The sequence below is a fragment of the Lissotriton helveticus genome, chromosome 1_2, assembly GCF_964261635.1.
Source record: "Lissotriton helveticus chromosome 1_2, aLisHel1.1, whole genome shotgun sequence".
In the NCBI taxonomy this organism is placed as follows: domain Eukaryota; kingdom Metazoa; phylum Chordata; class Amphibia; order Caudata; family Salamandridae; genus Lissotriton; species Lissotriton helveticus.
In genome coordinates, this window is record NC_136058.1 from 426,496,064 (window position 1) to 426,520,433 (window position 24,370).

Genomic DNA, 24,370 nt, shown 5'->3' on the forward strand with positions numbered 1-24,370 from the left:
CGTCATGAGCGTACAACAGGCGTAACTCATGATGAGCTGAGCTCGTCATGAGCGTGGAAGGGGTTAAACAAAGAAGTTTAGAAACTGCCCACTCATGTCATCTAGGAGTGCCGCCACTAAATGTAGGATAAAGCATGGTTTTTGATGGCCTGGTTTGGATCGTAAAGTGGAAGCACAGGTGAGAGGGTGTGTGCAATGTTGTTAAAGTGATAAATGTTTGCACTCCTGTTTGAGGTGCATAATTGCCATGTTCACACAGGACTTGGCATTCCCCCCCATAGTTTTAATACTTACATGATTGTCTTGCAATTATAGTTCACACCGTGAAATCTTGATTTGCAGAATGTTCTGAACTCAGCGCGCTAGCCCTTCATCTGAACATGGGAGGAGGGGACCAGATCTACTACACTTACTTCGATCAGCGAGGATGAGTAAGTGGTGCTCAACAGACTGGAATCCTCTGGCTGTGAGTGTCTGTAGTTTCCAATTGAAGTTTTGATTGACCAACAGTGTTACATCAGCCCCTCCTACCTCCCAATGAAAATGCGAGTGATTATTCACTTAAGATTTATTTTAGAATGAATGTATATTCCATAAAATCAACACATCTATAGTACAGAAGAATACATCAATGTCAAAAATGTATTTTAACATTACCTAATCAATTCATAAACACTGGTAGGAAACAATGAAAATCATAATGTAATCCCACATCTAAAAATCATTATATGCTTGTTAAACATTCAAAGGTAGACAGGCTGACTACAAGGATTCCATAGGCGTTCACCTCAATGATTAAACGAAAGCTGCGGATATATGTCCCAGAGCATCCTATTACTTGCAAGTAGCCCAAGTTGCAGCTTCCTCCTAAAAGTGATTTGTTAATTTAGTGTTTATAGATTAACAGTGTTATTCATTCCTTCTTCAAGGTAGGGTTTATAGAAATATGAACTGGCAGAACACCAGAGACAGCTCGGTATGACTGACACCGCCTTTCTTGCATGAGCATCAATAAATTCAGTGATAACAGAACTCTTAATTGAAGGGATAAATGAGTGAACGGCATGTAATAAATAAGTTGTTACTGTATGGTGAGGGGTTTAGATTATTCACAGGAAGTGATGGTGCTCTAACATGTGCGTATAGGATTCTTAACAGTGGCTAATGAGTACACGGTGCAAACAGGTCAGGGGAGAACAAACCCAAGTAAAACAACCCCTGCACAAGTGTGGATGTGAACCCACACGTACAATATGAACAAAAGTCCTGTGCACACGCCTGAATGCAGTGGGTTTTAGTGTAAAAAACAAAATTCTAACACAATGATCTTGTAGAAATAATGAAGGTTGACATCTCAAGTTTTTCAAGCAGATGGATTTATAAGTCAATCCAGATCAGTACAGAGTGAAATAAAACCAGCCAACACGTGTTTCTTCACAACGTCCACATTATGCTCGTCTCCCAAAGTGTTTCCTGGTGCTTCATGTTTCTTCCTGCCTGTAGGGAAATGAACAATCGCTGACAATAAACGCTTTCATAATTCAACAAATATCTATGTTTTACTTCTTTCCTGCTAGCCGGGTCTTCTATCATCTACTTTTTATCATCTGGTATTTGAATGTTCCAAATAATTATAATGTTATAGTTTTCTGTAATTCCTTAATCTCCCAACAACTGCACTTGTTTGCTCCTTTGTATTTCGACAGATGCGTCAGTATTATTGTTAATGTACTTAAAATCTTGACGAATTCCCTGTACCTCGAGGATTATTTCAACGTGTGATCAAGGACGGTGTGTTTTTGCTTATGGCGGTGTAGTATTGATAATCGACTAAAGGCCTTCGCGCATTCAGTGCACTTGTATGGCTTTTCCCCTGTGTGCGTTCTCTGATGCATCCTTAGATTTGAGGAGTTACTAAAACTACTTCCGCATTCGCTGCAATGGTATGGTTTTTCCCCAGTGTGTGTTCTCTGATGACTTTGCAGGATTGATAACTGACTAAAACTCTTCACACATTCACTGCACTTGAATGGCTTTTCCCCGGTGTGAATCCGCAGGTGAATCCTTAATGCTGAAGAGTCAATAAAACTACTTCCGCATTCGCTGCAATGGTAGGGTTTTTCCCCAGTGTGTGTTCGCTGATGGCTTTGTAAGTATGATAATTGACTAAAGCTCTTCACACATTCACTGCAATGGTAGGGTTTTTCCCCTGTGTGTGTTCGCTGATGCCTGTGTAAGACTGATGATTGACTAAAGCTCTTCACACATTCACCACACTTAAATGGCTTTTCCCCTGTGTGTGTTTGTTGGTGTCTTTGTAAGTTTCCTAACTGACTAAAGCTCTTCGCACATTCTGTGCATTTGAATGGTCTTTCCCCTGTGTGTGTTCGCCGATGAATTCTGAGAGTTGAGGAATCACTAAAACACCTTCCACATTCATTGCAATCATATGGTTTTTCCCCCGTGTGTGTTCGCTGATGTGTTTGCAGATATGGTAACCGACTAAAGCTCTTCACACACTCACTGCACTTGAATGGCTTTTCCCCCGTGTGTATTCGCTGATGATTCCTTAATGTTAAGGAATGTCTAAAGCTCTCTCCACAATCATTGCAATGGTAGGGTTTTTCCCCAGTGTGTGTTCGCTGATGTCTTTGTAGGATTGATACATCACTAAAGCTCTTCTCACATTCACTGCATTTGAATGGTTTTTCCCCTGTGTGTGCACGCTGATGATTCCTTAATGCTGAAGAGTAACTAAAACTGCTCCCACATTCAGTGCACTCGAATGGTTTGTCACCTGTGTGTGTTTGCTGATGGTGATTTAGTTCTGATGATAAACTAAAGCATGTGTAATGTTCTTCTTTCTTGGTTAATGTCTCCGAGTCTGGTATATATTTGCCTGCATCCCATGACTGTGTTTCCTGATGGGCAAACATGGCTGATAAAGCACTTGTGTTGTTCTCACATTCCCTGTATGTGTGATATTTTGCACATTTGCTTTCTGATTTAATAAAGTGCAAATGTCACGAAACACCTGCCACACTCAAGGTCACCAAAAAACCGTCGCACTCATAAAGAGTGCAAGGCTTCTTTGTGGGCGATAGTGTCTTTGGAATGGTTAAATGTTTTGCACAGTTAGGGATAATGATCCATCTTCCTTCTGGTCGGCACAAACTGGGACATGAACTTGTATTTTAGATAGCAGAACTCGTCTTTCTTTTACACGTCAATTGTCTGGCGCCACACCATTGTTCTTTTCTCGGGTTCCTGTGGTTTGGCTAGAAAGAGTTTACCATACACCGAGCGCACTGAATGGGCGTCTGTTATCATTTTAAGAAAGCGGAGCACTTCTGTAAACACATCATTTCAATACCAGGATCAAAGTTGGTGTTGGACACCTGTTTACAAGAGAGTTGCTTTGTCAGTGTTGTTGCCTTAATTTTCCAGCGGTTATTTCTTAGTTTTGTGGAGTGGAGGTGCTCGGCTCAGACTCTTAAATTCACTGAATTGCCCTTGACAGCTTCTTCCAGGATCCGTCAGTTAACGTTCAGGTTCGTCAATATGACGTTGCTGATGCCGCCTTGAATACTGGAGCTCAGTTTTTCATTGTTTTTGGTGATTTACAGTAGTATCTTCTAAATCCCTTATCATTTCATGTATTCAAGGCTTGTTTCCTGTTGGATGTAAAATGATGTTAAATTACTAAATGTAAACATGAAAGAATTAAATACATAATGTTTAAATTGTGGTACAAGACATTTCTTCTTTACCATCTTTGAACGTTACAGAAGGATTTTTCCTCATACACGGATATTTAACTAAAATCTCTATCAAAGAAGTCACATCTTATTTACTTCAGAAAAGGAGGTGATTTGCCAATGTTTACAAAGTAGCTTAATAAAGAAAGTGCGCTCACAGAGCACCCACATGCTACAGGTACAGGTTTAGGTAGATGCATATGGTTAAGATTTCATTTAAACAAGAACAGATTGTAGAAAAAGAGGACTCAGGATGAGCTGCTGTTTCTTCAGTTTCAGGAAGTGTATAACAAAGGTAACTCTTCAGGAAGTACATAACAAAGGGAATGCAAGGCGCATTGTGAAGAAGATATATTATGTAAATTACTGTTAACCCATGTATAGGTTAAATTTCATTTTGCAGTTCATGTTATGACATTGCTCTATTGCTCCTGTCTGTGAAGAGACTGAAACTGTGTACGTTCTGTTCACGGTGTGCCAACACAAGGGGCAGGATGCTTTTATCTTGTGGGCTTTCTTGGAATATGCTTGCAGGCAGTTTCGGTGCACCCTGTGCGCGCCTCCCGATTATTGCCTGATCATAATGATTTATTGTTTGTCAACCGTCTTCAGTGTAATGTTCTCCTACGTGGCTCAAAATGTGTGCTAGGCTGCTGATTGTAACCCAAGGCAGAACAGTGCAGTTGATAGCTGGTGTCATGATCCCGCTGTTCCTGGACCTATCACTGCCGAGGTCTAACTCAGAGGACCTCCTAAGCGGCTGCTAAGGAGATCTAATGACCTCTTATACCCCTTTAGAAAACCGCCCCTGTCCCGTGCATCCTGCACTCCTGGTGTTTATAATTAAGTGTGGATAGTGCATGTTAACCCCTTGCGCGCTAGCGGTTTTCCCGCTGTGTGCGTCAGTTTGCGGAAACCCGCGTTACATGACGAGCTGAGCTCGTCATGAGCGTACGACAGGCGTAACTCATGACGAGCTGAGCTCGTCATGAGCATAGAAAGCGTTAATGAACGTATTGATGATTGTGTTTATCAATGCTTTTTGTACTATCACCAACTTATCACCAAGGGTTTCTTTTGATTTAGTGAGAGTAAATGCAGGAAGGTTTGTCTTTCGGGCTGCTTTTTGAAACAATGCCTCTTTCTTTGAGAAAACCAGATTTAGAGGAACTTCCAGGAAGAGTTCATGTCAGCAATGCTCTTGCGCTGTGTGAAGTTCGGAACACAGCGTAAAAGCAAGGATGACGCATACGGCAGAACGGACGTCCTAGGGTGTGGCTGGGTATAAAAGTCACACCCAGACTTCCAGAAGGTGCTTAGCCTTCTAGCTTGCTTCGAGGCAACATCACGTTTGCCTGAAAACACTCACCTGAGGTCGTCAGAGATTTTCCAGAGCTCCTAGTTGTTCAGAGTCTTCGGTTCTGCATCGCTGTCTGAGTCTTCGAGTCTGATCTGGAATCCATGATGTTTCTGCAAAAGGAAAGAAAGAAAGCTAAGTAAAACCCCTCTGATAAAAGGCGCCCACCGCTAGCAAAGACTTTACCTTTTGAACCTTTTGAAGTAAGAACAATTTTTGGATACTCTTTAATTTAAAGAGGAACAATTGAAAAACCTACAGTCAGGAAAAAATGATTGGACTATTCCAAGGTGTACAGCTACAGCAAAAGTGTTATAATGTTTTGAGTGTTTTATTTATTTTTTTAGTTTATTAGAGAGAAGTCGTGCAGAGCATCAAGCAGGAGATTACTAAGTAAGTTTAATTAAGTAAGGTTCAGTGAAAAAGCTGAGTAAGGAAGTGATGCAAATGTTATTTGTTGTTTCTCATAGAATATTAACAACATTATTTGACGCATGTTCCAAGGGGCGAAATTCAACTGAGTCAAGCCTCTAAAAACAACACCACCATAAAACAACAACCCTGCTGACCATACTTCGCTCTCAACGACTCCCAGGACACGAAGCCTACCTTGGTACGTCGCAGGTAGGAACCTTTAGATGTTACAGCTCGGAATATGTTAGATGTTCATTAAGAAAGTAGGTAAACATAATAGGACGACTATTCTAAGGAGTTTCTTGTTGCTTCGCAGGTCGACTACAAGAAAACTCACTAGCGTCAGATTCCGGCCTCCCTCCCTAACTACTATCTTCCACCCTAGTGTAACTATAAGAATCACAGGTTGTAGGATAGGGTTTCTGGGAGTTTGGCTCATAGCGTCTCTGCAAATCCTATCAAGCACCTTACAGGTAAGGGTTCGAGAACACACAGGTAAGAGTGCTTTGATATACCTGACAGAAGGCTAAGCCCACGAACACCATTTTGCCCAGACGCTATGGATCAAACTTCACAGGTTTCGCTTCAGGATATAGCTGCAATGTTAGTTGAAATTAATCAGAAAACACAGAATTGCGAAGAGATCTGTCAGCAATACAGAGCAGAATACAAACTCCTAGTCCAACAACCTGGACTTTCCCCTCAGAAAAGAAGCCTTTTCTAAAGCCGTCTGCATTCCAACCAGCCATGCAAACATTGTATAGTGGGAATACCACACCTACGACCTCTGCTAACACTCAGATACAGGTTATGACACCAGTCACAGTACCCCTGGCACCCCAGAAAGATTTTGTGGAGATTGTAACAAATGTACAATATTTTTGAATCAGTGTCATTTCCATTTTTGGGCGAAACCCACCACGTTTCCTGACGATTCCTCCAAAGTTGCCTTCATTTTATCATATTTGGGTGGTGATGCAGCTCTGTGGTCAGTACCGTATGTAGAAAGAAACGATCCGATTCTAAATGACCTTAGACGGTTCAAACTCGCCATGAAAAAATTATTTGCGAAACATGTATTCGTACAATCAGCGGATCCTGAACTACTCAATTTGAAACAAGGAACGTCAGATCTCTTGCATTACATATCCACTTTCAATAGACTGGTTATTGAGGCAGAATGGCCAGAAGAAAAACGTGTGTCTTTGTTCTACTGAGGTTCACGGGAAGAATTAAAAGATATGGTCACACAAATCTTAGATCCTCCAACCGATTGTGAGGAATTTATCGTTGTTGTTGTAAAACGTAATCACCGAATTTCTGAAAGAAAGGGCGAAAAAGGGAAGTCTGACTATAGAATGATTTTGTTTAAAGGTAGGGCTAGCACTAAAAACGAATCTTCTACAGTTAAGTTAGACGCGATTGAACCTATGCAAATAGGGACCATTAGAGGACCTCTATCAAAGGACGAAAAAGAAAAGCGTAGGAAATTAAACCAATGTATGTACTGTGGGAAAACAGGACATTTCGTAAAAGATTGTCCCACTCGACCTGTAAAACCAAAGACTAAAACTGCTGATATTGCCGCCATACAGCAGTCGGAAAACTAAAAAACTCGGTAGACAAAGATGTCAGTTTACCGAGTGCACACACTAGTTTGGCCTCCATGACACCAACTGCCTCACAATGTCATCTTAGTATGCGAATTTTGCTTCAGTCACAAAATGAAAAACTCGATCCTGGTCTATTGATGCTTTGATAGATTCAGGAGCTACAGGCAACTTCATAGATACCCAATTGTTCAGTAAGTTAGGTTTACAGAAAATAGTGAAAGTTTCTCCAGAGATAGTTAGAGCAGTTTACGGTAAGGAATTGACTTCAGGACCTATACAACATCATACTGAATTATTAAACATGACTTGTGCTACGAAACATGTTGAGGAAATAACCTTTGACATTATTGATGGTCCTCAGTTTGGTTTAATTCTTGGCTAGTACTTCACAATCTTTACATAGACTGGACTAATAGGACCATACTGTTTAAACCAGATTAACAATATCCTGGTTCGGAACTTTCAATACAAGGGTATGATTTTCCAAAAGAGTCAAAAAATGCCCTGATAATTGCAAGAGTTCCAGAGGAATACCATGACTTGCTGGATGTTTTTGATAAAAAAAAGGCCAACACCCTGCCGCCTCATAGGGACTATGATTGTCAGATTGATTTACTTCCTGGGGCAACTTTACCTTGTAGCCGCACCTATGCGCTAACAGAGAAAGAGAACAAACATTTATGCACTGTAACCTTTAGGGGTTAAAAAGGAGGGAAGGAGCCAATAGTAAGGAAGTGCTTTTTGAAAGAAGGTTTATTTCCGGTACACAGTATGCAGGCAGAAACAGTCTTGGTTTAGTCCGGTGCTTTAGTCTGGTCCTTCTGGTCTCCTACCGGCTCTTCGGAGTAGGTTACCTCGTCACCGGCTCAGCCCAAAAGAAAGGAAAAGGAGAGGTGGCATTTAGATCACAGCTCTAAACTACCGAGGCTATGGGGCAGGGTGTGAGGGTAACGTTGTGAGGAGGGAAGTAACCATCACCCTTACCTTAAAAAAAATCTTAATGGCAACGCAGCGGCGCTTCACCCTAAGATTGTGGAGTGAAAGTGCACAAAGTAAAAGTGAACGTTTCCCGTATACAACTGAGGATCCCTCCCAGCCTACTCGTTACCCGGCCCCCCCTTTGAAAGAGAGAAGACCTCTGAGCCGGCCTCGTATCTTGCTGAGCCACACGTCTTCCTGAGCGTGGCTGTACGAAGAGTAATGACGGTGGCTTCCTGGCTTCTCCTTTGTCGCGTCTTCTTCTTCGGGTGCTCCCGCGGGGTCTCTAGAAGTCCTCAGCTGCCTCGACTCCTCTTCCCGGTGTGAAACTCCTTCGGGGTCTTTCGTCGTCCTCTCCTCGGGTCGGCTTCTTCCTCTCACGGCTCCGACGCTGTGTTCTTCCGGGTCTACCTTTTCAGCGTGAAACGTTGAAGCGGATAGGCCCACGAAATCCGACGTCACGGAGGGGGACGTTACCTCAGGCAAGTCCAAGCTTTCATTAAAGGGCCCAGTCCAATCCTGTGGAGTAGATTGAAAACCAGTCACAGGGAATACTATGACCGATCCCGTGACCCCGTGACACGCACCTATCTTGATGAGTACTTAGCAAACGGTTTTATCAGACATTCTAAGTCCCCGGTTTTTCTCCTCTCTTTTTCATTCCAAAGAAGGGGGGGAATTGCGTTCGTGTATGGACTATCGCGCAATTAATAATCTGACAGTGAAAAATCAATATCCACTACCGTTAATTCCAACTTTACTTGCCCAAATCAAAGATGCCACCATTTATACAAAACTGGATTTACGTGGAGCATATCATCTGGCGAGAGTCCGAGAGGGTGATGAATGGAAGACTGCATTCCGTACAAAATTCGGATTATACGAACATCAAGTCATGCCCTTCGGACTCTGCAACGCTCCAGCCGCGTTCCAGTTTTTTATAAATTACGTTTTAAGAGATTTTCTTGACATCTGTTGTATCGTCTTTATAGATGATATTCACATTTATTCAAAAGAAAAGTCAGAGCATGTAAAGCAAGTACGAGCCATTCTGCAACAGCTTTTACAAAATTATTTATTTGTAAAATTAGAAATGAGCTTGTTTCCTGTCACTACTCATTCTCTTGCCTCATTCTTCCACAGCAAGATTGCTGACATACATAACAGCTTCGGCGACCTGACCACTCCCCCAACCACAAAACAGAAGCCCCCCACCACCACCCTCCGCGCCTGGACCTCGATCAGCACCGAAGACACCATCCGCACGATGAACTCCATCCACTCCGGATCGCCAACCGACCCATGCCCCCATCACATCTTCAACAAGGCCGACTCCATCATTGCCCCCCAACTCCGGGACACCATCAACTGCTCCTTCAACACCGCCACCTTCCCGGAAAGCTGGAAACATGCCGAACTTAGTGCCCTCCTGAAGAAACCTACAGCGGACTCCCCGAGCTTAAGAACTACCGTCCCATCTCGCTCCTCCCATTCCCCGCCAAAGTCATAGAGAAGACCGTCAACAGTCAGCTCGCCGCCTTCCTTGAATCTAACAATGCCCTAGACCCCTCACAATCCGGTTTCTGAGCCAACCACAGTACAGAGACCGCCCTTATTGCAGCCACAGACGACATCCGGACACTGCTCGACAACGGGGAAACAGTGGCCCTCATCCTCCTGGACTTCTCCGCAGCATTCGACACAGTCTGCCACCGCACCCTTGTACAACGCCTCAGGAACGTCGGAATACAAGATAAGGCCTTGGACTGGATCATCTCATTCCTAGCCGGAAGAACCCAGAGAGTCCGCCTCCCCCCTTTCAGATCAGACGCCACCGAAGTCATATGCGGTGTACCACAAGGATCACTCAGCCCCACCCTCTTCAACGTCTACATGAGTCCCCTAGCATCCATCGCACGCCAACACAATCTCAACATCATCTCCTATGCAGACGACACCCAGCTGATCCTCTCCCTCACCAACGACCCAACCACCGCCAAAACCAACCTACACGAAGGGATGAAAGACGTAGCCGAGTGGATGAAGAACAGCCGCCTAAAACTAAAACAGTGAAAAATCAATATCCACTACCGTTAATTCCAACTTTACTTGCCCAAATCAAAGATGCCACCATTTATACAAAACTGGATTTACGTGGAGCATATCATCTGGCGAGAGTCCGAGAGGGTGATGAATGGAAGACTGCGTTCCGTACAAAATTCGGATTATACGAACATCAAGTCATGCCCTTCGGACTCTGCAACGCTCCAGCCGCGTTCCAGTTTTTTATAAATTAAGTTTTAAGAGATTTTCTTGACATCTGTTGTATCGTCTTTATAGATGATATTCACATTTATTCAAAAGAAAAGTCAGAGCATGTAAAGCAAGTACGAGCCATTCTGCAACAGCTTTTACAAAATTATTTATTTGTAAAATTAGAAATGAGCTTGTTTCCTGTCACTACTCATTCTCTTGCCTCATTCTTCCACAGCAAGATTGCTGACATACATAACAGCTTCGGCGACCTGACCACTCCCCCAACCACAAAACAGAAGCCCCCCACCACCACCCTCCGCGCCTGGACCCCGATCAGCACCGAAGACACCATCCGCACGATGAACTCCATCCACTCCGGATCGCCAACCGACCCATGCCCCCATCACATCTTCAACAAGGCCGACTCCATCATTGCCCCCCAACTCCGGGACACCATCAACTGCTCCTTCAACACCGCCACCTTCCCGGAAAGCTGGAAACATGCCGAACTTAGTGCCCTCCTGAAGAAACCTACAGCGGACTCACCGAGCTTAAGAACTACCGTCCCATCTCGCTCCTCCCATTCCCCGCCAAAGTCATAGAGAAGACCGTCAACAGTCAGCTTGCCGCCTTCCTTGAATCTAACAATGCCCTAGACCCCTCACAATCCGGTTTCTGAGCCAACCACAGTACAGAGACCGCCCTTATTGCAGCCACAGACGACATCCGGACACTGCTCGACAACGGGGAAACAGTGGCCCTCATCCTCCTGGACTTCTCCACAGCATTCGACACAGTCTGCCACCGCACCCTTGTACAACGCCTCAGGAACGTCGGAATACAAGATAAGGCCTTGGACTGGATCATCTCATTCCTAGCCGGAAGAACCCAGAGAGTCCGCCTCCCCCCTTTCAGATCAGACGCCACCGAAGCCATATGCGGTGTACCACAAGGATCACTCAGCCCCACCCTCTTCAACGTCTACATGAGTCCCCTAGCATCCATCGCACGCCAACACAATCTCAACATCATCTCCTATGCAGACGACACCCAGCTGATCCTCTCCCTCACCAACGACCCAACCACCGCCAAAACCAACCTACACGAAGGGATGAAAGACGTAGCCGAGTGGATGAAGAACAGCCGCCTAAAACTGAACTCAGACAAGACGGAAGTGCTTATCCTAGGATCATCCCCCTCTGCCTGGGACGACTCTTGGTGGCCCTCGGCCCTAGGCAGCGCACCCAAACCAACGGACCATGCTCGCAACCTGGAATTCATCCTAGACTCCTCCCTCTCGATGACCAGACAAGTCAACGCCGTCTCATCATTATGTTTCAACATCCTACGCATGCTCCGAAAGATCTTCCGTTGTATCCCCACCGAAACAAGGGAGACGGTCACCCAAGCACTTGTCACAAGCCGTCTGGACTACGGAAACACCCTCTACGCCGGAACCACAGCCAAATTACAGAATAGACTTCAACGCATTCAGAACGCTTCCGCCAGACTCCTCCTAGACATACCTCGCCACAACCACATATCTGGTCACCTGAGAGACCTGCACTGGCTCCCCGTCAACAAGAGAATCACGTTCCGACTCCTCACCCACGCACACAAGGCCCTTCACGACCTAGGACCCAGATACCTCAACACTCGCCTGACCTTTTACACCCCCACCCGTCAACTACGATCGTCCAACCAAGCCCTCGCCACGATTCCACGCATCCGAAGAGCCACCATGGGAGGAAGATCCTTCTCCTACTTGGCGGCCAAGACCTGGAACTCCCTCCCCACCCACCTCCGTCTTACACAGAACCACCTCTCCTTCAGAAAACAACTCAGGACCTGGCTGTTCGATCAGTAGCGAACCCCTCTTCCCTTAAGCGCCTTGAGACCCTCTGGGTGAATAGCACGCTATACAAATTTAGAACTTGAACTTGAACTACAGTAGATTTTTTGGGGTACATCCTTAGCCCATCTGGCATAGAAATGGACCCAAAGAAGGTTCAAGCAATAATCGAATGGCCTAGTCCAACCACTGTAAAACAAATCCAAAGCTTCTAAGGGTTTGCAAATTTTTATAGACGGTTTATAAACAATTTCTCTCAAAGAATTACTCCAATCACAAAATTGCTAAGAAAAAACACGAAATATGAGTGGACTTCAGAAACAGAATTGGCTTTTCAAGATTTAAAGAATCAATTCACTACCGCCCGATTCTAAAACATCCAGATCCCACTCAACCTTTCATTGTGGAAGCTGATGCCTCTCAATTTGCAATAGGAGGTATTTTATCCCAAAGAAGTAAAAGCACTGGACAAATGCATCCAATTGCATATTACTCGAGAAAATTATCCCCCACAGAACAAAATTATGCCATTGCCGATAGGGAATTATTGGCCATAAAGGCTGTGTTCAAGGAATGGCGACACTACTTGCTAGGGGCTCGACATCCTGTAACTATTTATACAGATTACAGGAATTTACAATCACTTAGATCTGTTAAAGCTTTGTCTCCTCACCAATTGCGCTGGACTTTATTCTTTAATGATTTTGATTTTATCATCACTTATCGTCCAGGAAAAGAACACAATAAAGCAGATGCTTTATCGAGAATCGTATTAGTGATGATTTGAATGTAAAACAAGAAACTATTCATCCAACTATTCCAGCAGATCGCTTCCTATAGGTCTTATTGATTCTGATGTCGTGTCTGATATAGAAAATGCTCTTAAAACACAATCAAGAGAAGATTGGAGCAAGAATTATCCATTGTTACAATGGAAAGAAAACCTATTGTGTATGAATGATCAGGTGTTTGTCCCCATTGAGTCCCTCCAGAAACGTGTATTACAAACATATCATGATTCGGTTCTGTCAATCCACCCTGGAGTAACTAAAATGTATCAGCCAATTAAAAGACAATTTTGCTGGCCAACAATGCTCAAAGACATTCAAAGTTATGTAGACACTTGTACTGTTTGTAGCCAAAACAAAGCAATTCATCGAGCTCCCAGTGGTTTGCTTTTGCCTTTGCCTTTACCACCGCAGCCATGGCATACAGTATCTATTGATTTTATAGTGGAATTGCCTCGTACCAAGACTGGATTCACCACAATTCTAACTGTTGTAGATCATTTTTCACGATACGCTCATTTCATTCCTCTAAAAAAGCTTCCTTCAGCTATAGAAATGGCTCATATTTTTGTAAAGGAAATTGTGAAACTACACAGCATTCCATCAGTTGTAATTTCGGACAGTGGCACCCAATTTATTTCACACTTTTGGCAAAACTTGGGGAAATCTTTGAACATGGAAGTGCGTACCTCATCTAGTTATCATCCACAAACAGATGGTCTAACTTAACGCACAAATCAGACTATTGAACATTTCTTGCGTTGTATGTTAGCTACTTGTGACCAGGAATGGTCTGATATTATATGGGCTACAGAATTTGCGTACACCAACTCAGATCATTCATCTATTGGTATGTCTCCTTTCTTTCGTGTTCATGGTTTTCATCCAAAAGACATGTTAGGAGTAGGTAAAGATTTAACCTTAATCCCAGCAGTTACTGATTACGTGAATCATTTGGTTACTGTCCAACAAAAAGCCCAACAATATTTGGCTCACGCAAAGGAAACACAGAAATCATTTGCTGATAAACATCGCTCTAAGCCACCACTTTATTCGGTAGGAGACAAGGTTTGGTTAGCAACGAAACATCTAAAACTAAAATGCCATAAAACATTTCGTCCACGATTCATAGGTCCCTTCACCATAGAAAGGTTATCAACCCTGTTAGCGTGAAATTACTGTTACCAGCAACATATCGAATTCATCGGTATTTCATATATCTTTGATAAAACCATGTAACCCAGAAATTAGGGTACTTCATCATCCCCCGAGCTGTTGAGGTAGCCGGGATTCCAGAATTTGAAGTAAAGGCTGTTCTTGATTCAAAAAGGATTAAAGGTAAATTGTTTTACCTAGTAGATTGGAAGGGTTACGGCCCAGAAGAACGCTCATGGGAACCACTTGCTAACCTAAAAAATGCTCCAAGGATTCTAAAAACCTTCATGTCAGATATCCTGAGAAACCCAAACATGTCCCTATCGTCTTAGGGGGGATTCTGGGAGTACTGTCATGATCCCGCTGTTCCTGGACCTATCACTGCCGAGTTCTAACTCAGAGGACCTCCTAAGCGACTGCTAAGGAAATCTAATGACCTCTTATACCCCTTTAGAAACCCGCCCCTGTCCCGTGCATCCTGCACTCCTGGTGTTTATAATTAAGTGTGGATAGTGCATGTTAATGAACGTAATGATGATTGTGTTTACCAATGCTTTTTTGTACTGTTGTACTATTACCGACTTATCACCACGGGTTTCTTTTGATTTAGTGAGAGTAAATGCAGGAAGGTTTGTCTTTCAAACCGCTTTTTGAAACAATGCCTCTTTCTTTGAGAAAACCAGATTTAGAGGAACTTCCAGGACGAGTTCATGTCAGCAATGCTCTTGCGCTGTGTGAAGTTCGGAACACAGCGTGAAAGCAAGGATGACGCATACGGCAGAACGGACGTCCTAGGGTGTGGCTGGGTATAAAAGCCACACCCGGACTTCCAGAAGGTGCCTAGCCTTCTAGCTTGCTTCGAGGGAACATCGCGGGTACCTGAAAACACTCACCTGAGGTCGTCAGAGATTTTCCAGAGCTCCAAGTTGTTCAGAGTCTTCGGTTCTGCATCGCTGTCTGAGTCTTCGAGTCTGATCTGGAATCCATGATGTTTCTGCAAAAGGAAAGAAAGAAAGCTAAGTAAAACCCCTCTTTTAAAAGGCGCCCACCGCTAGCAAAGACTTTACCTTTTGAACCTTTTGAAGTAAGAACAATTTTTGGACACTCTTTAATTTAAAGAGGAACAATTGAAAAACCTACAGTCAGCTAAAAATGATTGGACTATTCCAAGGTGTACAGCTACAGCAAAAGTGTTATAATGTTTTGAGTGTTTTGTTTCTTTTCTTTTCGTTTAATAGAGATGTTGGACTTGGCCCTTCTGGCAGGTTCACCCCTGAACTTTTAGCTTTTTAATGGTGACCTGGTGATGGTGATTTTTGGTTTCTGCGCACTTTCACTGTGTCCCAGTGGCAAGTGCGTGCACACTCTGAGTGCGAGTGGTAAGATAGGCCTGCCCTCCCATAGACATGCATGGGGAATGTATGTGTCCCTGGTAATTCCTGAGGCGTGGGGTGTGCAGGCTCGAGTCTGGTATGTGCAGACTCGTGTGATTGACTGCTGCGAGATGATGTATGTGGCATGTATGTGTCTAGTGTGGAAGTGCCACTTCTAGACATGGCTGTGCATGTGCTGTGAAGGTGCTGGCGTGTGATTGGCTGGAGCTGGCTGGGATGCCAGGCTCCAGGAGTCTGGATGGGTCTGCCCCGGTGGTGAGTGGAGAGATTAGCATGCTGATGTGAGGTAGGGGTGCATCTGGGACCTGAATAGGGCTGGGCTTTCCCCACACAATGCTGGCTCCGCCCCTGTGGTGCGACTGATGACCCTAGTGAATAGGAAGGGTGGCTGAGTACATCAAGAGTGCTCCAAAACCAGCTGCGACTGGTTTCTCCCCCACCCAGCACCCAAGACAAAGGTTTTCCCTGTATAAAAAGGGGCTGTGTCCCCTTGCAAAATGTTCTCTTCTTGGATCTTGTTGCTGAGGGGGTGCTGCTGCTGGGCGCCAGAAGGACCACCACTGGGGATTGCCTCCCTGTCTAGGAGGACCCTGTGACCTTGCCCCCCACCTCCTCAAGGACTTTGAACTGGTCCTGGACTTAATGGCCTCTAGCGCTGGGAGCGCTTTATTTTTACTGGACTTGTATTTCTCTAAGCGCCTTGGAGCGCTTTACTTTGTCCTGGATGTGTGCTCATCCAGTGCCTGCGAGCGCTTTATCTGTACCTAGCGCCTGGGAGCGCTTGATCTGCTGCTAAGCGCTGGGAAGCGTTTTAGTTTTCACCAGCATTCAGGGCCACTGCTGGTGCCCACCCGGCATTGCCCCGCGAGATTACCGCCTCCCGGGAGCTCACCCCGTGTCTAAGAAGGAAGGAATCGCCGCCGCCCGGCCGGAAGTCAGGCATGCCGGGGGCGGGACCTCTGGACACCAGGAAGCAACCTCCTTTCCCCAGGGCCCCGAGACAAGAGGAGAGCCCCGGGGTGCAGCAGCAGAGCCGCGGCCACCGGCGACGCCCCAGAGGAGGGGAGCCCCGCCCGTGGCACCTACGGAGCAGTCCAGCGAGGGAGAGGAAGCCCCCGCGCCAAGTCCCGGTGAGTGCGGGCGACTCGGGGGGGGCCGGGCGGGGGCCGCGCAGAGTTCAGGGTAGAGCGGCCCCGGCTGGCAGCGGGCCGCGGGCCGCTCCCTCCACCCAAGGCGCCACCGTTATTTTTGTAGGCTCGAGAGGCTCAAGGCGCCACAGTCGTTTTCAGAGCCCCGAGAGGCTCAAGGCGCCACAGTTGTTTGGAGCCCAGAGAGGCTCAGGGGCATTCTTTCTCCGAGTCCCCAGGGGGGAGTCCTACGATTGCCCCGCATCGTTGTTTTCAAGCCCCGCAAGGCTCAGGCAGCATTTGTTGCATTTTGCGAGTACCCCGGGAGGGACTCCTACAGTACAGGGGCATTTTCTCCAGTGGTAGAGCGGCCCCAGAAGGCAGTGGCCGCTCCCACCTGGCCCCACATTGTTCAGAGCCACGGAGGCTCTAGGGGGCATTTCCTTTGTTCAGAGCCTGTGAGGCTCCCACGTTGGCCCCATCATTGTTGCTACAGCTGCCCAGCACTTAGTGGGCAGCTGCTACGTTTAGGCTCCCCTGACTTTGGGACACAGGGCGTCCTAGCCCCGATAGGCCAGTTGGCCTGGGTACAGTCACAGGTGGTGACTAATGTGATTTCTGCGCAATTGTGATCTCCTGCACCTCTGAATGTGTTTTGATGCGTCATGTGCCTTGTTCTTACACCGCTGAATGTATGTTTATCATGTGTAACGTGTTCTTGTTTATACCCCTAAATGTATGGTAATACTTAGGTGGTTGTTTTCTCCTAGTACAGGTGTTACTAGTGAGGTCCTGGTTCCCTGCGTAATATTTTCCTAAGGTGGTTAGGGTTGCATAGGTGGTACTTACCTCTTACCAGTTGTTACTGGTTGTGTGTTCTATGTTTCATTTTTGTCCTACAGTAATTATTATTCTAAAATCTAAAAGTGCATATTCCTGACTGTGGTCCAGGTGGCCCTGTCTTGTACATATCCCCTGTAAATTCTGCCTGTGCCTGTTGGCACATTGTAAAGTGTGTGTTTTTATCTAATGTGTTTTGGTGTAATAAAAGGGCTATTTTTATACAGTTCAGTTCATAAACTTTATTCGATTCACATAAGAATCATAAAAGTAAAATAATACATTTTAGAACATACTTTAAAATTCATTTAGAAGCAGTTTTTAAATTTGTACGGTAAATTAATAACATACATTGATTAATAGGAAAAGTTATGGCCCATTGCTATTCGATCAGGTTCAATTAATCATGAATACTTCATATCAATGTTGTGTTTAAAAATAAAACAACAGTATACCTGAGCAACAAAACTGGTTCTGGGAGCCAAAATTAGCTATACCGTTTTCTGATCATGAGTGACACACGTATAAAATTTAACATTGCACAACAGACGTCAGATGTAGACAAAGCTAACAAATGGTCATAGCCCTCTTTATAATGGCAAAGTTGTTTTTCCTTAAGGATCGGCTTAATGAACCTCATTCTCGGATCCTTGTATAAAGAACAGAAAAGAACAACATGCAACGTGCTTTGGCTATCTTTGTTGTTACAGGGACAGGGGGGCAGTCTCTCACACCAGCTCCCCTGTCTAGGGAACGCAAAAAGAAAATGCAAAATGTGTAACCTAAACCTTGTCAAATAGAATCGCCATTGCACATGATTTATAAAGGTTAAATAAAACTGGTGATATAAAGTAACCTTAAATTCTTGAGGGCTAACCAAAGGGTGCACAAGTGAGGATTTCAAATAACTTATTTTGATAACAGATTTGATATCTCCCTGAATGTTTTCAGGACTATCAAAAATATCACCCAGGCCTATTTTATGAAGTGTTTCATTTACATAAGACAACCATGGGATCTTATTCATGTATGTCAATTTTAGACAATCCCGAAGGATGTCTCTAGACAATTGTAGATCCTCTGACAGCCATATTTTGCCCCATAATAGAAGAGGGGAGAGACGGATTGTGTCACTCACATAACTCAAACCTACCTCATCATGGGCAAATCTATTTGAGGAACTTAGTGGAATAGCCAATACACGTTTTAAAAATTTATTCTCCATAATTTGTATTGCATCAGGGCTTTCGGTTCCCCAGACCCCTGCCCCATAAATAGCTACTGACAAGCATTTTGCTTTATACAGGGTTTTTAGATGTTTGACGGGTTTTTGGCCTAACTTCCCACAGAAACGAAACAGTCCTTCAATAGAGCGGCTAGCACTCTGGACTCGAGTCTTAATTAACGGGGCCCAACTTAGTTTGTTGTTAAAGAGGTTTCCCAGATAGTTAAAGTTTTCCACTTTTTCAATGGTACAGTTGTTTACTACAAACTTTCTGGTTTTGGTGCCCTTTGGGCCACAGACCATAACAAAGGATTTGGTGAAATTTACCTTCAGGTCTAGGTCCAACATAAAAGTATGGAAGGCATCAAGACAATGCTGCAAACTATTTCCTGTGAGAGTCATTAATACCGTATCGTCGGCGTAAGAAAGCATCGGTACACTCCTGCCATTAACCTTTGGAAAATCATGGCAGTGGTCCAACAGGTATTTTTCCAGCCCATTAGTGTAAACTAGGAACAGGAAGGGGGCTAAAATACATCCTTGACGGACGCCCTCAGTCGAGGGAATAGACTTTGTTTTCTCTCCCCCTGGCCCGAACCTTATGGCTACAGTGGTTGCTTCATGGAGTCTACGGAGCAGAAGAACCAAAGGTTCCTCGAAACCCATATCCTCCATCATCTTCCACAGCTTGTTTCGGCAGACAGTGTCGAATGCACTTGAGAGATCCATGAAGGCAAGATGAATGGAAGAATTCATTGCCTTCATGTATTTCCCTATAATCAGTGCCAGGTTTAGACACTGTTCGACAGTACCTTTGCCTTTCCTGAACCCATATTGGGAATTTACAATAAGGCCCACCGAATCTGCCCATGTTTCCAATCTGGCTAAAATAACCCTACCCAATATCTTACATGATGCGTCAATTAGTGAGATTGGGCGATAGCATCGGGGGTCAGATCTATTGCCTTTCTTAAAAATTGGCACCACTACTGCCTCCTTCCATGATGATGGAATACGACTAATAACAACTGCTCTAAATACATTTAATAAAAGAGGGGCCCAAATCTTGACATTGTGCTTGAAAAAGTCCAATGGCACTAGATCAGGGCCGGGAGCTTTTAATGACATACCTTTCAACAGAGCATCTTCTACTTCTTGCAAGGTGAGTGATAAGCTCAGAGACAAAGTTGATTGCGAAACCACTAATTCCCTAGGGTCTCCCAATGACAATTCATTAGGTGAAGTTCCATGTGGGTTAAAAATAGCCCCAAAATGTGATTCCCATGTTTCACAAGGAATCTGCATCACAATATTATCCTTACCATTACTTATGAAAAGAGGGCGATTAATTACTTCCCAAAATAGCCTACTGTCCTTCAAATCAGAGGCCTTTTCTAAATCTTCCCAAGCCAGATTTTTTAGGTCCAGCTTCCTTGTTCTTATTGCTTCTTTATAGGCCATTCTAGATGCCCTAACTAATTCTATATCCCTTGGTTTTTGATTTAGTGCCACTTTCAGGGATCTATGTGTGGCCGAGCATGCAGCATCAAACCATCTGGGCCCTGACCTTTTGTTTTTCCCAATTGGTTTTGTAAGGCGTTTGGCTACGTGCCCACATAATATTTCAAAATTCTCTATAACCTTTTCGGGATTAGATGTCGGTGATAGGCATACATCATATTCTGAGCTATGTTCAGTTATGATCTCGGCCTCAAGACCTGCTGCATCTATTTTACCCCATTTAAGAGTAATGCCTTGATTCCTGTTACATTTTATAGGTTGATCCCAAACAGAATGTTTGAGTTTAACAGGACAGAAAAGGGATAGGATTAAGGGATTGTGGTCACTGGCAGCATTAGCAACTACTTCCAGTTTATCAACATAATGGAAATACCCATTGGAAATAATTACAAAATCAATAAAACTCATCGTGCCTCTACTTCCCTGAAATGTCGGTATCGGGGCCAAGTCTGGACCAACCCAGGGTTCCACTATAGCTAGGTCATTCAAAATGATGATATTATTTAAAGCGTCCCCCTGGGGTGTATGTTTGAAATGTGTCAAAGGAAGGTCGTGGGAATCTCTCAATCCACACACCTTCGAGTCCCCATGGGTACATAAAGAGCAGTTAAAATCCCCCACCCAGATGACAAAAAGTAGGGGATGCTCGTGACGTGCCCTGGTCATGGCCTCCTCCAACTTCAACATTACAGTTGTCTCGTTAATATCAAAGATGTTATAGTACCAATTAATCAATAACAACGGTTCAGGAAACAAGTTAACCAACATAAGCACTTGGAACCATGGGGTGTCAACTATCTTGGTAATTACAAGTTTACACAGTTTTAATGAGGTTGCTGTCATTAGACCACCTTTTGCCCTACCAGCTTGTGAGGCTACCGCTAGGGTATTAAGGGCTTGAAAGCCATCAATATCCTGTGTGCAACGGCTCCATGTTTCCTGGAGGCACAAAATATCACAAACACCCACAAAATCTAACCATGCCTCATCCTCCAGTCTTTGAACAAGCCCAGCAATATTCCATGAAATTAAGCAGATCCTTTGTTCACTTTGGGTCTTTGTGACTGGCTTAAGTGATACTTCCGGAACGTGCCATTCAATAATTGCACTTGACGCACTTTCTGTATTGATACCGGCCACAGGGACTTGGGGTTTGGAAGCACAACCGTCACCGATGGGAACTTTCACCCATGGGTTGTTGTTGCGACTTTCACCCTTCGCCCTCTGGCTGGACTCTTCTATTATCCGGGCATTACCAGGAGAATATTGTGGTGGTCAATCTTGCTCATCCATACCCATAAGTGGATCAAAACGATTTCTTAACGGGATATTATTTGGGAACCATCCCGCCACCTCCTGCAAAGGACCAAACGTGTTGGTAGTTGGTGCCCCTTGCCACCAATTTTGCTGGCTATGTCCATCGAACCTATTTGATGTCCGTCCAGCATTCTGGACAATAGTCCAGGAACCTTCTTTCGCATAGTGAGTTCTTGGAGGATAAAAGAAGGTAAGGGGTCTCAAAACTATTGTAGGGTTAACTTCATACGATGGCCGCACACATATATTCTGTGCTGTGTAAGGATCAGCAAAAGAAACAATAATACAGTCACCTACCAAGGACTTAGGTGTGGGGCCTATCCATGGCACTCTACGGACCATTAATATGCTGCTTCTATGATGAACAGGGAGCTGTGTGTTGGAATTAAGCCAATGAATGACTTTATTTTTCAAGGATTGAGGATTCTCCTGGGAATTCTGATCCAACTCTGGAACTCCAGCAAGTATGGTCACATAGGGCCCAGCTTCTGGTGGAAGATCAATAAAGCCGCCATGAAAATTGGGGCGACTGATCGGCCGCTGAAAATTATTCAGAGAATTTTGCATTTTCCTATGCTGTGGGGCAGCTCGTAGATTAGAATTCTGCCTATAGGGTGGATTGGGCAAGGGACATAATTTTGGTGCAACAACGATTGGAGTTGATGCAGTCTGGTTTGCAACAGTGGTGCGTGGCTTCGGTATAGGTTTTACTAACGGTAAGGGCATAGGAATATTTTGAGGTAATTGTATGGGTAATGGTACGGATACTGGTTCTTTTATTTTGGGAGCTAAATCAATCTCACTAGCACGTTTAGCTTCCATTTCCTTTAGACTCAGGCTGGCCAAGGTAACTATGGTCTTATCCATTTCCAACAGATTATTCTCTATACGAGAAAGCCTTAATTCTAAGGGAGTAAGTAGCTGTTTTAACGTACCCCAAACTAAATTAAGAAATTCTTCATCACCCCCTCTATCAATTGGTGATCCACCCACTTGAACCATCGGATCATCAGTTCTAGTTGTCTCTGGGGAGGCAACCGGGATGCTATCATCCGCGGAGCTGTTTAAATCCGAAACGGCTGCCACACCCAGAGTGCCCGGATTAATTTTTAAACTACCATCCTTTATCCCAAGGGATCCTAGTGCCCTTCTACTATCGAAAAATTTTGATCTAGCGATTTTCGCCTTTTTTCGAGCATGGATGGCCCTGGCAATACATTTCTTTTTACGTATTGCCATTTTCCTGGCCCTAGCTGTATTCATAAGTGAGTTAGTTTTAGGGGGAAGCATGGTACCTAACATGGAGGTTAATGGCACGGGATCCTTAGTTATTACCAATGGAGTAGGTGAATGGATCGAAGGGGATATTGAGGAGGAAACAAAAGGTGCTGGATGGATGACAGCCGTTGTCAATAGTGGCCGCGGACCTACTGTATGCTCGGGTGTACGGGCAGAGGCAATATTCCCCATCGAAGACTTTCTAGTAGTAACCAAGTGCTCGGATAGCCTTCGTGCAGCTTCAAGATCTAAAGAGACCCTGTGCTGCATTTTACTGATTTCCTCGTCAATAGCCAAATTGGTTTTGACTAGGAAATCATCCAGTGTCCGATTAGAGTTCGATTTACTTGCAGCCATAAGGGTTTTACTCCTACTACCCCGCGAGCACATTATACAGATTTAAGAAATAAATAACAATAAATAAGTATTAAAATTTTAAAATTTTAAAATTTTACACCAATAAAACTGTATAATGCACCAACCAACCAGGGGGCGTGGCCCAGCCCAGTCCTCTTTAGTCCTCGAACGGCCTCAAACGGCCCAGTCTTTGCCCAGTCTTCGCCCGTGCTGCGTCCCGCGCTGCGGGAGGACAGGAGGAGGAAATAGGGAGCGTGAAGGGCAGGGGGCGGGGCCAGCAGGGAGAGCGGACCGGAAGGTGATAGACGGTCTCGCAGGGACTCCTGGCTCCTGGAGTCCCTGCACGCTCGCAGCCCCGCTAGCGCCTCTCACCCTCAGCCAAGCAACAGCAACCAAGCCCTCCTCAGAGTGCCCTGAGTCCCTCTGCGCGACGCGGCACCCGCGGAGCGGGTGCGGCGAGCTGTGGGCGGTGAGGAATGGGCGCCGCTGACGTCCTAGTCAGATCAGGTAAAAAGCTCCGTGTAGTCAAAAGAAACCCGCAGGAAAGGCAGTGGCGGGAGATTTAAAAGTCCTCAGAAGGCGAGGGGCGGGGCCAGCAGGGAGAGCGGACCGGAAGGTGATAGACGGTCTCGCAGGGACTCCTGGCTCCTGGAGTCCCTGCACGCTCGCAGCCCCGCTAGCGCCTCTCACCCTCAGCCAAGCAACAGCAACCAAGCCCTCCTCAGAGTGCCCTGAGTCCCTCTGCGCGACGCGGCACCAGCGGAGCGGGTGCGGCGAGCTGTGGGCGGTGAGGAATGGGCGCCGCTGACGTCCTAGTCAGATCAGGTAAAAAGCTCCGTGTAGTCAAAAGAAACTATTTTTATACATAACCTTGTGTGGAGTTTCCTTTGTGGTGGGCCTTGGGTGTTGTCGCTGGGTGCGCGCAAACACTTAACTCATATTGCCTCCGAGTTTAGCCTTACTGCTCGTGTCACGTTACCAAGGGGGTGAGCAGGGGTTATCTTGGCGTGTAACTCCCTTGCCCTGACGTGGGAATGGTGGTCTCTGACTGACCTTGGCGCAAGCCTTGGCCAGCCAGCGATCCCATTTCTAACAAGAGAGAAGTTGTGCAGAGCATCAAGCAGGAGATTACTAAGTAAG

At 45.1% G+C, this 24,370-nt stretch overlaps 1 protein-coding gene across 1 annotated transcript in view; it reads right to left on the reverse strand.

The window, feature by feature from the left end:
• Positions 1-553: 553 nt before the first annotated feature.
• The window catches only part of LOC144807477 (uncharacterized), a 106,649-nt gene continuing 82,832 nt past the window's right edge, over positions 554-24,370 (reverse strand). The window contains exons 3-5 of the mRNA XM_078673122.1: positions 15,065-15,165; positions 5,128-5,228; positions 554-3,674 (exon numbers count right to left, since the gene is read on the reverse strand). Of these exons, the coding sequence (XP_078529248.1) occupies positions 1,767-2,936 (1,170 nt within the window). The 5' untranslated portion in view covers positions 2,937-3,674; positions 5,128-5,228; positions 15,065-15,165 and the 3' untranslated portion in view covers positions 554-1,766. The remainder of the gene's footprint in view (positions 3,675-5,127; positions 5,229-15,064; positions 15,166-24,370) is intronic.